The 12,500-nt window shown below is 48.1% G+C and overlaps 1 protein-coding gene across 1 annotated transcript in view; it reads left to right on the plus strand.

Annotated features, from left to right (window-relative positions):
• Positions 1 to 12,500, plus strand: part of LOC143027996 (uncharacterized) — a gene marked incomplete at its 5' end in the record, with an annotated part of 24,221 nt that overhangs the window by 8,614 nt on the left and 3,107 nt on the right. The window contains 1 exon segment of the mRNA XM_076189637.1: positions 1,016 to 1,216. Coding sequence (XP_076045752.1) covers positions 1,016 to 1,216 — 201 coding nt within the window.

Genomic DNA, 12,500 nt, shown 5'->3' on the forward strand with positions numbered 1-12,500 from the left:
GAATGCTGATAGATTGAAAGTGTAGCATTAAATCACAACTCACTGTAATATAAGATACAAAACGTATGAAAACCTCTCTCTCTGTATCTGTATCTCTCTCTCTCTGTATCTCTCTCTCTCTCTCTCTCTCTCTCTCTCTCTCTCTGTATCTCTCTCTCTCTCTCTCTCTCTCTCTTTCTTTCTCTTTTTATTTGTTTCTTTCTTTCTCTCTTTTTCTTTCTTTTTATTCCTGTTTCTTTCTCTCTCTCAGTCTTAAAAATTGGAAAAGAAGAAAAAACACTCAGTTTAGAAAAAATGTATCAAAACTGAAAATATTTTCATGTTAAATACAAACTGGGAGAAAAATAATGATTTCAATATATCTGGACGTATATTCAACCTAGATGGTAGTAATTTTGAAATTCATCAGGATTTTTTTTTTTTTTTCATCCGACCTCAGTAAGGACCAAAAGGACTCTTGTTGTCCTCTTTACCATTATAATTAATTTTGACTCTTTATGAGATGAAGAGGGAGAGAGAGCGGGGGAGAGAAAGAGAAAGAGGAAAAAAGAGAGAGGAAAGAAAACAAGAGACCAGGTCAGAAAGAGAAGAGAAAGACACGAAGGAAAAAAGGAAAATACTGGAAAAAAGATAGCAAAGAAAGGAAAGAGAAAGGGAAGAAGAGAAAGAAAAAAGAAGATAAGAAAAGGTTAGAGAACGAGAAGAATAAAGAAAAAAACGAGATAAAATGGAGAGAAAAGGGAAAGAAAAGGAGACAAAGCCGACACAGAACCCCAGGTTGGAAAAATAGAGGAAGAGGAGGTGGAGGAAGAGGAAGAGGAAGAGGAGGTGGAGGAAGAGGAGGTGGAGGAAGAGGAGGTGGAGGAAGAGGAGGAGGAAGACGTGGAGGAAGAAGAAGATGAAAAGGAAGAGGAGGAAGAAGACGGGAAGGAAGAAGAGGAGGAGAAGGAAGAGGAGGAGGGGGAAGAGGAGGATAAGGAGGAAGAGGAGAAGGAAGAAGAGGAGGAGGAAGAAGAGGAAGAGGAGGGAAGAGAAGAAGAGGAAAGAGGAGGAAAGGAGGAAAGAGGAGGAAAGAGGAGGAGGAAGAGAGAGGAGGGAGAAAGAGGAGGAGGAGGAAGAGGAGGAAGAGGAGGAGGAAGGGAGGAAGAGGAAGGAAGGGAGGGAAAGAGGAGGGGAAAGGGCGATTAAAAAGCGGAAAGGGAAAGAAAAGCGGCAGGCAAGACTATCCGGACAAGAGAAAGATACAACGGAAAGGGAAGTGGAGATCGGGGATGGTGATAGTAGATGCAGGATTGGCCTCGAGAGTCACGAAGAAGAAAAAGAAGAAAGTCGAAGGAAGAACAGAAGACTCGGGAGGACCGAGCAAGAGCAGGAAAATAAATTAAGAGAAGGAAGAGCAAAGAGAAAAGGGAAAGAGGAGGACGGAAAAGGTCAAACAGAAAATTATGAAAGAGATGAGTAGGAGAAAGGAGAAAGGAGAACACATTGAGGGAGGAAGTGGGCAACCAGAGTTTGAAGTTAGGAAGAAAGAGGAGGAAGAAAGAGGAGGAGGAAAGAGGAGGAACAGAGAAGGAAGAGGAGGAAGAGGCGGGGAAAGAGGAGGGGGAGGAGGAGGAGGAGGAGGGGAGGAGAGGAGGAGGAGGAAGGAGGAGGAGAGGGAGGAGGAAAGAGGAGGAGGAGGAGGAGGAAAGGAGAAGGAGGAGGAGGAGGAGAAGGAGGGGAGGATGAAGAGGAAGGAGGGGGAGGCGAATGTGAAAGGAGGGGGAAGATGGAGGAGGAGGAGGAGAGGAGGAGGAGAGGAGAGGGAGGAGGAGGGAGGAGGAGAGAGGAGAGGAGGAGAGAGAGAGAGGAGGAGGAGGAGAAGGGAGGGGAGATGGGAGAGGAGGAGAAGGGAGGAGGAGAAGGGAGGAGGATGAGGAGGAGGAGGAGGAGGAGAAGGGAGGAGGAGGAGAAGGGAGGAGGAGGAGGAGGAGGAGGAGGAGGAGGAGGAGGAGGAGGAGGAGAAGGGAGGAGGAGGAGGAGGAGAAGGGAGGAGGAGGAGGAGGAGGAGAAGGGAGGAGGAGGAGGAGAAGGGAGGAGGAGGAGGAGGAGAAGGGAGGAGGAGGAGGAGGAGAAGGGAGGAGGAGGAGGAGAAGGGAGGAGGCAGGAAAAGGGATGAGGAGGAGAAGGGAGGAGGATGGAGGAGGAGGAGAAGGGAGGAGGATGGAGGAGGAGGAGAAGGGAGGAGGATGGAGGAGGAGGAGAAGGGAGGAGGAGGAGGAGAAGGGAGGAGGAGGAGGAGAAGGGAGGAGGAGGAGGAGAAGGGAGGAGGAGGAGAAGGGAGGAGGAGGAGGAGAAGGGAGGAGGAGGAGGAGAAGGGAGGAGGAGGAGGAGAAGGGAGGAGGAGGAGAAGGGAGGAGGAGGAGGAGAAGGGAGGAGGAGGAGGAGAATGGAGGAGGAGAAGGGAGGAGGAGGAGGAGAAGGGAGGAGGAGGAGGAGAAGGGAGGAGGAGGAGGAGAAGGGAGGAGGAGGAGGAGAAGGGAGGAGGAGGAGGAGAAGGGAGGAGGAGGAGGAGAAGGGAGGAGGAGGAGGAGAGAAGGGAGGAGGAGGAGGAGAAGGGAGGAGGAGGAGGAGAAGGGAGGAGGAGGAGGAGGGAGGAGGAGAAGGGAGGAGGAGGAGGAAAGGAGGAGGAGGAGGAGGAGAAGGGAGGAGGAGGAGGAGAAGGGAGGAGGAGGAGGAGAAGGGAGGAGAAGGGAGGAGAAGGGAGGAGGAGGAGGAGAAGGGAGGAGGAGAGGAGGAGGAGGAGAAGGGAGGAGGAGGAGGAGGAGGAGGAGGAGGAGAAGGGAGGAGGAGGAGTAGAAGGGAGGAGGAGGAGGAGAAGGGAGGAGGAGGAGGAGAAGGGAGGAGGAGGAGGAGAAGGGAGGAGGAGGAGGAGAAGGGAGGAGGAGGAGGAGAAGGGAGGAGGAGGAGGAGGAGAAGGGAGGAGGAGGAGGAGAAGGGAGGAGGAGGAGGAGAAGGGAGGAGGAGGAGGAGAAGGGAGGAGGAGGAGGAGGAGGAGGAGGAGAAGGGAGGAGGAGTGGGAGGAGGAGTGGGAGGAGAAGGGAGGAGGAGTGGGAGGAGAAGGGAGGAGGAGTGGGAGGAGTAGGGGGCAGTGGGAGGAGTGGGAGGAGGTGGGAGGAGTGGGAGGAGAAGGGAGGAGGGGGAGGAGAAGGGAGGAGGAGTGGGAGGAGTGGGAGGAGAAGGGAGGATGAGGAGGAGTAGAAGGGAGGAGAAGGGATGAGGAGGAGGAGAAGGGAGGAGTGGGGAGGAGTGGGAGGAGGAGGGAGGAGTGGGAGGAGAAGGGAGGAGGAGGAGGAGGAGAAGGGAGGAGTGGGAGGAGAAGGGAGGAGTGGGAGGAGAAGGGAGGAGTGGGAGGAGAAGGGAGGAGTGGGAGGAGAAGGGAGGAGTGGGAGGAGAAGGGAGGAGTGGGAGGAGAAGGGAGGAGTGGGAGGAGAAGGGAGGAGGAGGAGAAGGGAGGAGGAGGAGAAGGGAGGAGGAGAAGGGAGGAGGAGGAGAAGGGAGGAGGAGAAGGGAGGAGGAGAAGGGAGGAGGAGAAGGGAGGAGGAGGGAGGAGGAGGAGAAGGAGGAGGAGAAGGGAGGAGGAGAAGGGAGGAGGAGAAGGGAGGAGGAGGAGGAGGAGGAGAAGGGAGGAGGAGAAGGGAGGAGGAGAAGGGAGGAGAAGGGAGGAGGAAGAGAAGGGAGGAGGAAGAGAAGGGAGGAGGAAGAGAAGGGAGGAGGAAGAGAAGGGAGGAGGAAGAGAAGGGAGGAGGAAGAGAAGGGAGGAGGAGGAGAAGGGAGGAGGAGGAGAAGGGAGGAGGAGGAGAAGGGAGGAGGAGGAGAAGGGAGGAGGAGGAGAAGGGAGGAGGAGAAGGGAGGAGGAAGAAGGGAGGAGGAGAATAGAGGAGGAGGAAGAAGGGAGGAGGAGAATGGGAGAGGAGGAGAATGGGAGAGGAGGAGAATGGGAGAGGAGGAGAAAGGGAGGAGGAGGAGAAGGGAGGAGGAGGAGGAGAGGAGGAGGAGAAGGGAGGAGGAGGAGAATGGAGGAGGAGAAGGGAGGAGGAGGAGAAGGGAGGAGGAGGAGAAGGGAGGAGGAGGAGAAGGGAGGAGAAGGGAGGAGAAGGGAGGAGAAGGGAGGAGAAGGGAGGAGAAGGGAGGAGAAGGGAGGAGAAGGGAGGAGGAGGAGAAGGAGGAGGAGGAGAAGGAGGAGGAGGAAGGAGGAAGAGGGAGGAAGAGGAGGACAGCGACAATGTAAAGCATTAAGAATATTAAAATGGTGGTAAGACAATGGATGAAACCGGATAGCAAAATACATAGAAAGAAGGTGAGAAGTTGGTGGGTTGAAGAGGAAAACAAAGGCACTGCGGCAACTGCTTATAAAGAACACAAAAGGAAGAATAGGAAAAGAACGGAAGGAACACACGAATTTCCAAATCGCTGGAAGAAAAGGAAGGGGAGGAAGGGGAGGAAGTAGACGAAGAGAAAAAGGGGAAAGAAGCGGGCAGCATAGGGGCAACAAGGGGGCAACAAGGGCGCAACAAGGGCTGAGGAACAAGTAATGAGCCACAATTCACAACTAACTGCTGATGTGAGTGATATATGGCATGACAAAAACAAGGGACAGGAGGCAAGGGGCAGGAGGCAAGGGGCAGGAGGCAAGGGGCAGGAGGCAAGGGGCAAGGGGCAAGGGGCAAGGGACAAGGGACAAGGGGCAAGGGGCAAGGTGCAAGGGGCAAGGGGCAAGGTGCAAGGTGCAAGGGGCAAGGGGCAAGGGACAAGGGACAAGTGATAATGGAGAAGGGACAATGGACAAAGACTAAGATAAAGGGTATAGAAGACAGAGTAAAGGACAGGAGACAGCAAGCAAGAAAAAGAATTAGAGGCTAAAGGGTAGAGCACAATGAATGTGAAACGTGGAACAAGCTACAAACAAACAAGGAACGATACACAATTCACACAAGATCAATATGTAGCCTAACACCTTGACTATAAAGACGAACTTAATATGCTCATTTCTGTCTACTACTGAGAGGAGAACTCCTTGAAGAAGGTGCTAAAGCTTTCGCTGTAATGACGCAGCCCACCTCTTTTGGACTGATTAAGAGCAGGAGACTTTGTACATCTGAGGAAAGGAGCCCATGTTAAAGGGGTTTAAAAAGAAAGACTACAACGTTTGAAACAATGTTCATCCACACGATAAAGTTCTTTATACGCCTCACTTAAGCGTGCGAAAAGATTTGAGCTAACTCAGGACAATCTGTATGCCACACGTTCAAACTGACCTGCACAAAATTTACATTTTCATTTATTTTTGTGTTGTCTATTTTGACTTCACTTACTATTCTAAATCGGTTTGTGTAGGTGGCAATAGTTGAACACTATTCTGTAAACGAACGTTAAAGAAAACAGAAGTTTACTCTAGTTTTTCGCACCATTGTCGCTCATAAGCCCCGATGCTCAAGCCGGTGCGCTTTTGCATTTTTGTTACCCAAAATTCTTGAAGAAAAAGAAAATCAAAACAAAGGCACCCGGCTCCTTTTGGGAATGGAGCTGACGAAGACGACAGCTCTCCCAAGGGACCAGTGTCACAAAGGATATGGTTCAGGAACTCCTCCTTGAAAAATCAAAGAAAGGCGTCGGGTAGAAGCGTGACCCTCTGTACCACTTCCGTATTAGTAGGCACTTTTTCGACTGAGGTATCCCTTCACTTATGAAGGGCTTGTATTCATTCTTTCCTATATCGTGGCACTTTTTATCTCATTTTGTATTCTGTCTGGCTGTTTCATTCGTTCCTCCTTCAGAGAAATATAAAGTCTTAAAGAAATTTTACTTATTCTTATTCGTTTCATTTGTTTCCGCTAAAGGAGAATTCCTGCAGATACAAGGTTAGTCAGGACCAAAATCTAGACTGACGTTGTGGCTCTAAGCCATTCAAGACTGAAGTCTCTTTTGTGTTAAGACCCTTACTGGCTGGGATGACTCCAGGAGTCATCGTGGCAGCCACAAAACCGTTAACGTTAACGAGTTTTCACCGACGTCATTGTCTATTTTTCGCGCTTTTGTCATAAATAATACACAGAGCCACAGCTCATATGTGAGACACTTTCATCATCACAGTTATTACACACACTTTCACCCAACGTACTTTGGGAATTGCTGTCAAATACTTGCTAATGTGGACGAATTTGTGAATGTAGTTGTGGACGTCTCGAAGTTTACGCTCGTCTTGAGCAGAACCGAAGAAATGGAAGGGCGTTCAGATGTCGATCGATTTGGAGAGGATAGATTAACTAACGGGTGGACAAGCCAAGTGCCTGTACGAAATGATCGTTTCCCCAGGCACGTGTTCTATAAACCTGGTCCACATATTCAGCTATCAAGAAATGCATTTCTGAAGTACTGACATTCGGTCTACGGACCAGGCCCAATCCCTATATCAACTTGGTTGTCCTTCCTTCACCCTTTCGTATAAAAATAGCTGACAACGGGTTCCCATCTTTCTGCAGAAGCCTATATTAATGCGACACATCATCATTATTATTAATTACTACTAATTACTATTAACATTATCACTACTACTACTGTACTACTACTACTAGTAGTAGTAGTAGTAGTAGTTGTGATAGTGGTAGATGTAGTAATAGTAGATGTAGTAGTAATAGATGTAGTAGTAGTAGTAGATGTACAGTAGTAGTGATACCACCACCACAAAAGTATTGTACGTTTATCTACTTATCTTTTATTTTCTATTTTATTATTCTTTCTTACTGATCCATAAGATTTTTTGGGTGATGGCCATCCTTCCTCTCGTGTTTATCGTAAAACCCCGAACTGTGCCACTACACTAACGAAGTAAACAATAACCCACAAAATGTTCCTCCTCGAGACCAGCTCCCACGATCAACTTGACCTAACCCGGCCATAGAAAGACAAAGAGAAATGACCTGAGATCTCCTATCTTGCCTTCCTTTCAGACTGCCCTAATCATTAGCCCAGTGGTTCTTCACTTATCGTAAGAGTCATGTTAGTGTAATATAATTTCATAATCTCTTGGAGACTAGTTCAATAATGAATAAACTCACTCACCATCCGCCGAGTTTTTACTCTATAGCTTTACACAAAAACCACATTGATATATGTATCACTGATTACCTAGTTGTGCATATTTGACTTTTTTCGTGTTATTTTATTTTTCTAGGGTACTCTTATTTCTTCTGCAAACAATATTATCAATTTGTTTCAGTTCTATGGAACCAAGAAAATAAATAATCAAATAGTACATTTCACTTTCTTTTATCCTTCTAATAACAAGACAGGGGTCGTGAACTGCTTAGACATGACAACAGGGGGTGCTATGGTCGGAAAAGGTTGAGAAACGCTGCTCTAAGTGTCCCACAAACTCTCGTTGAGGTACACAGCTCCCACTTGTAACTGTTCCAAGCAGCTAATGTGTAAATCACCCATTAGGAAACGTTCACGGGACTATGGCGTACAAAAATTCCATGTTCTTCACTGAAGGGCTTGTTTGAAAAGATATCGACGTTTACAAAGGTTTTCGACTTTTATGAAGGCTGATAGGAGGCCGAGACGAGGAAAGAGGGGAGGAAGGAAGAGGTGTGTAGGAAGAGGTTAAGAGCAGCGTCTAATTCTTCCGGAGGTCTTTTCGTGTTGTGATATCTCGGAGACTTGAGAGATAAAAGGCAGGCTGGAAAAAGAAGGAGGCTATCTTATTGCCAACTTGGATCAATGCATACAAGATCTCTCCCCCCCCTCTTTATCTCTCTCTCCCTCTCATCCCCTCCTCTCTTCCCCCTCTCTTCTCCTTCTCTTCTCCTTCTCTCCCCCTCTCACCCCCCCATCTCTCTCTCTCACTCTCTCTTTCTTTCTCTTTCCATCAACCGTAACAAGGTCCGCTTGCTTCACGTAGTCACGGGGGTACCGGTGTGGGGGGACAAGACGGTTCTGATATGCGATGGTTGCTGTCGAGCTACAGCAATAGTTGAGAGGGTCTTTAACCTGTTCAAAATGCCTTGCTCTGAAAATTTATGTTTCAAGATAAATTATATGCATCTCACTGACAGATTGTTGTGGAAAGGGGTTCCGACCAGTTAAGACTCCTTTCTCACCATGGTCAGTCCCTCAGCTTCACAAAATAGTTTGTGTTTAATGGGAACAATATATATTAAGTACGCCATTATGCTGAAGGTGTTCATGATTTATCAGGAAGAAGCAGGAGGCCTGGGAAGGGGACGGGAGGTGGTTTCTGGAGGGGGACGGGAGGTGGTTTCTGGAGGGGGAAGGGGAGGCGGTTTCTGGAGGGGGAGGCGGTTTCTGGAGGGGGAGGCGGTTTCGGTAGGGGGAGTGGGAGGTGGTTTTGGAAGGGGGAGCGTAAGGTGGTTTCGGGAGGGGGTTGGGGAGAGGGAGGTGGTTTCCGGAGGGGGAGAGGCAGGGGGAAGGCAGTTTCAGGAGGGGAGGGGGAGGGGAGGTGGTTTCAGGAGGGGAGGTGGTTTAGGGAGGGGAGGTGGTTTAGGGAGGGGGAGAGGGAGGGGGAGAGGGAGGTGGTTTCGGGAGTAGGAGTGGGAGGGGCAGTGGAGGTGGTTTCGGGAGGGGGAGGGGGAGGGGGTTTCGGGAGGGGGAGGGGGAGGGGGTCTCGGGAGGGGGAGTGGGAGGGGGAGAGGGTTTCGGGAGGGGGAGGGGGTTCGGGAGGTGGTTTCGGGAGGGGGAGGTGGTTTCGGGAGGGTGAGGTGGTTTAAGGGGGGAGGGTGAGGTGGTTTAAGAGGGGAGGGGGAGGTGGTTTAAGAGGGGAGGGGGGGAAGTGGTTTCGGGAGGGGGAGGGGGGAGGTGGTTTCGGGAGGGGGATGGGGAGGGGAGGTGGTTTAAGAGGGGAGGGGGAGGTGGTTTAAGAGGGGAGGGGAGGTGGTTTAAGAGGGGAGGGGGAGGTGGTTTCGGGAGGGGGAGGGGGAGGTGGTTTCGGGAGGGGGAGGGGGAGGTGGTTTCGGGAGGGGGAGGGGGAGGTGGTTTCGGGAGGGGGAGGGGGAGGTGGTTTCGGGAGGGGGAGGGGGGAGGGGGTTTCGGGAGGGGGAGGTGGTTTCGGGAGGGGGAGGGGGAGGTGGTTTCGGGAGGGGGAGGGGGGGGAGGTGGTTTCGGGAGGGGGAGGTGGTTTCGGGAGGGGGAGGTGGTTTCGGGAGGGGGAGGGGGGTTCGGGAGGGGGAGGTGGTTTCGGGAGGGGGAGGTGGTGTCGGGAGGGGGAGGTGGTTTCGGGAGGGGGAGGTGGTTTCGGGAGGGGGAGGTGGTTTCGGGAGGGGGAGGGGGAGTTGGTTTCGGGAATGGTAGGGGGAGGTGGTTTCGGGAGGGGGAGGTGGTTTCGGGAGGGGGAGGGGGTTTCGGGAGGGGGAGGGGGTTTCGGGAGGGGGAGGGGGTTTCGGGAGGGGGAGGGGGTTTCGGGAGGGGGAGGGGGTTTCGGGAGGGGGAGGTGGTTTCGGGAGGGGGAGGGGGGAAAGGTGGTTTCGGGAGGGGGTGGGGGAGGGGGAGGTGGTTTCGGGAGGGGGAGGGGAGGGGGGAGCGGGTGGTTTCGGGAGGGGGAGGGGAGGGGAAGTGGGAGGGGAGGGGAGGGGGAGGGGAGGGGGAGAGTCCGTGACTGGCCAAGACATCAACAAATACCTTCCAAGAAAGTTTTCTTTCATCCATGAGGAAGAGAGCAAATATGAAAATTCATTTAACATCCCGAGATTTTTTTTTTCTTAATACAATTGGTAATAATTTTTTATTTTATTACCGACTGGATGATTGATTCAATGCTCCTTTACTTGTTTATTTGGTCGTTTATTCAATATATAACTTATTAATTTACTATTTACCTATTCACTTATTTGTCTATTTATTTGTTTATTTGTTTTGAAAACAAAACTACAATAATACCTGTCCCCAACTACCCGTTTGTCTTTGTCATTATCTAATTTCATAAAGTCCAAAAATTTGCACATATTATTCATTCACCATTACGTAAATCCTACACGGGGCACCACTGCAATAGCCTTATATCTTCTGTACATACGGTTCATGAAGGCAAACACGATGTTGTGAGGTCTTCTGGCACCTTATATTTTCTTTCAGAAATACAAAAGAACTCAAACACGATGTTGTGAGGTCTTCTGCCACCTTATATTTTCTTTCAGAAACACAAGACACCTCAACCTTCCACCTCTCTACTCCCTTAGAGTCGGAGACCCATTGTGAGCCAAATGCAAATCACAAAGGGACAACGGCCAGAGCGACCGTTTAGTCTGACATAGCTCCTCTGGATAAAATCGTAATAATTTCCCAATTTTTAATTCAATCTAAGCTCTCGTTATTGTTGCTGTCGCTATGCTTCGCTGTTGCTGTGAATATATATATATATATATATATGTGTGTGTGTGTGTGTGTGTGTGTGTGTGTGTGTGTGTGTGTGTGTGTGTGTGTGTGTGTGTGTGTGTGTGTGTGTGTGTGTGTGTGTGTGTGTGTGTTCATATATATATAGTGAGAAAGAGAAGGAGATTGAGAGACAGAGATGGAGGGAGGGAGAGAGAGAGAGAGAGAGGAGAGGAGAGGAGAGGAGAGGAGAGGAGAGGAGAGGAGAGGAGAGGAGAGGAGAGGAGAGAGAGAGAGAGAGAGAGAGAGAGAGAGAGAGAGAGAGAGAGAGAGAGAGAGAGAGAGAGAGAGAGAGAGAGAGAGAGGAGAGAGAGGAGAGAGAGGAGAGAGAGAGAGCTTCCTCGTAGTAACACAGGAAGTCGGTATCAGAGAAAAGGAAATAGAATTGCGAGGGACCAGTTAACCTGGACGTTGTACCAAACTCGGTTTCAAACCGGGCATGACATTGTTAATTACCTTTTATTACGAACCACAACAACAACAACAAAATAGTAATAAATAAAAATTGATCATAAACAAGTGAGGAAATAAAGAGATAATCAAAGAATTGGAAATACAAATATATAAAAAGTTATAAGGATAAACAGAAAAATAGAAATATTATAAATATATTAAGTCTTCCTCTTACATGAATTGTTTTTATGTAGAAGAGTTTATTCAGCTCCTCAAAGAAACCTCTAGGTCTGCTTAATTTGCGTTCTAATTTGTTCTATTGTATATAATATATATATATATATATATATATATATATATATATATATATATATATATATATATATATTATATATATATATATAGATATATAGATATATAATATATTGTATATTACATATATATATATACACACAAAATAATGTGTATGTATAAACATTCACACATACACACACACACACACACACACACACACACACACACACACACACAGATACAAAGGGGGGACACCACGAGCATAGATCCCTTTCCCGTAAGATACAACTGGGTAAATACATATATATATATATATATATATATATATATATATTCAATTATGTGTATATACACTCTTACGACTGGTAGCTGTAGATTTATACAATCATTATTTCATAGACTTGAATGGCATCCCTACGGACCAGCGTTAAGGAGCAATCATTTATAACTGGAAATTATACTCAACTCAAAAATAACATAGATGAAAATAGTTTCTAATATCTATTATCCTTCTTTCCTATCGGTCTTCATCGTTCTCTTTTACTATGTCTAAGACCACTTTCCGCATATGATCTCGTCTTTACTGATAGAAACGCTTATAATTCCGAACAATATATTAATACACCTGAGGCGCATACTGCATCAATTTTCAATACATGAAAATACGTCAGTTTGAATGTGAATCGACAATTTTTGTTCTGTAACAATCTAACAATGAGTCATCCAAGAAGTTTATTGGATAACGAGAAAAGCGTGAAATTTCCAATATTTAATTCACAAAGTCCTCATTATGAATTGCAAGCGTGTCAAGCTATAAATTTGTCTCGCATAAACAAGGTCAAAAGAGTACTTATCACATAATATCACTGGATTTATAAAAAAAAAAAAATTGTAAACAAAAGAAATAATAACAGCACTCACACACCCACAAAGAAAAAAAAAAGGGATGTTGGAGTGCTTTCTTTGCCCTTAGGCGAGTTTGCAAAGGGATATTACTGAAATTGGGAGTGCACACGCCGCATGGCCCGGAAGGAGCTTCATAGAGTGGATCACTGAATTAGTATGGGTATCAGGAATTGCACACAAAAGTCGACACATATATAGACACCTATACGCTCTCGCGCGCGCACGTGTACTTGTGTGTGTGTGTGTGTGTGTGTGTGTGTGTGTGTGTGTGTGTGTGTGTGTGTGTGTGTGTGTGTGTGTGTGTGTGTGTGTGTGTGTGTGTGTGTGATTCACCATTTTTTTCACCATGGTATTGGATCGTGTGTTGGACTTGTGATCGACAGCTATTTTCCTGCCGGAAGAGAGCTCAGAGCTCATATATGACCGATCTACGCGCGCACACAACCAATTCCTCGCCCACGAGAGTTGGCGTAACACCCCGC

This window comes from Oratosquilla oratoria, chromosome 9, assembly GCF_046742065.1.
Source record: "Oratosquilla oratoria isolate Oo_2021 chromosome 9, ASM4674206v1, whole genome shotgun sequence".
Lineage (NCBI taxonomy): Eukaryota > Metazoa > Arthropoda > Malacostraca > Stomatopoda > Squillidae > Oratosquilla > Oratosquilla oratoria.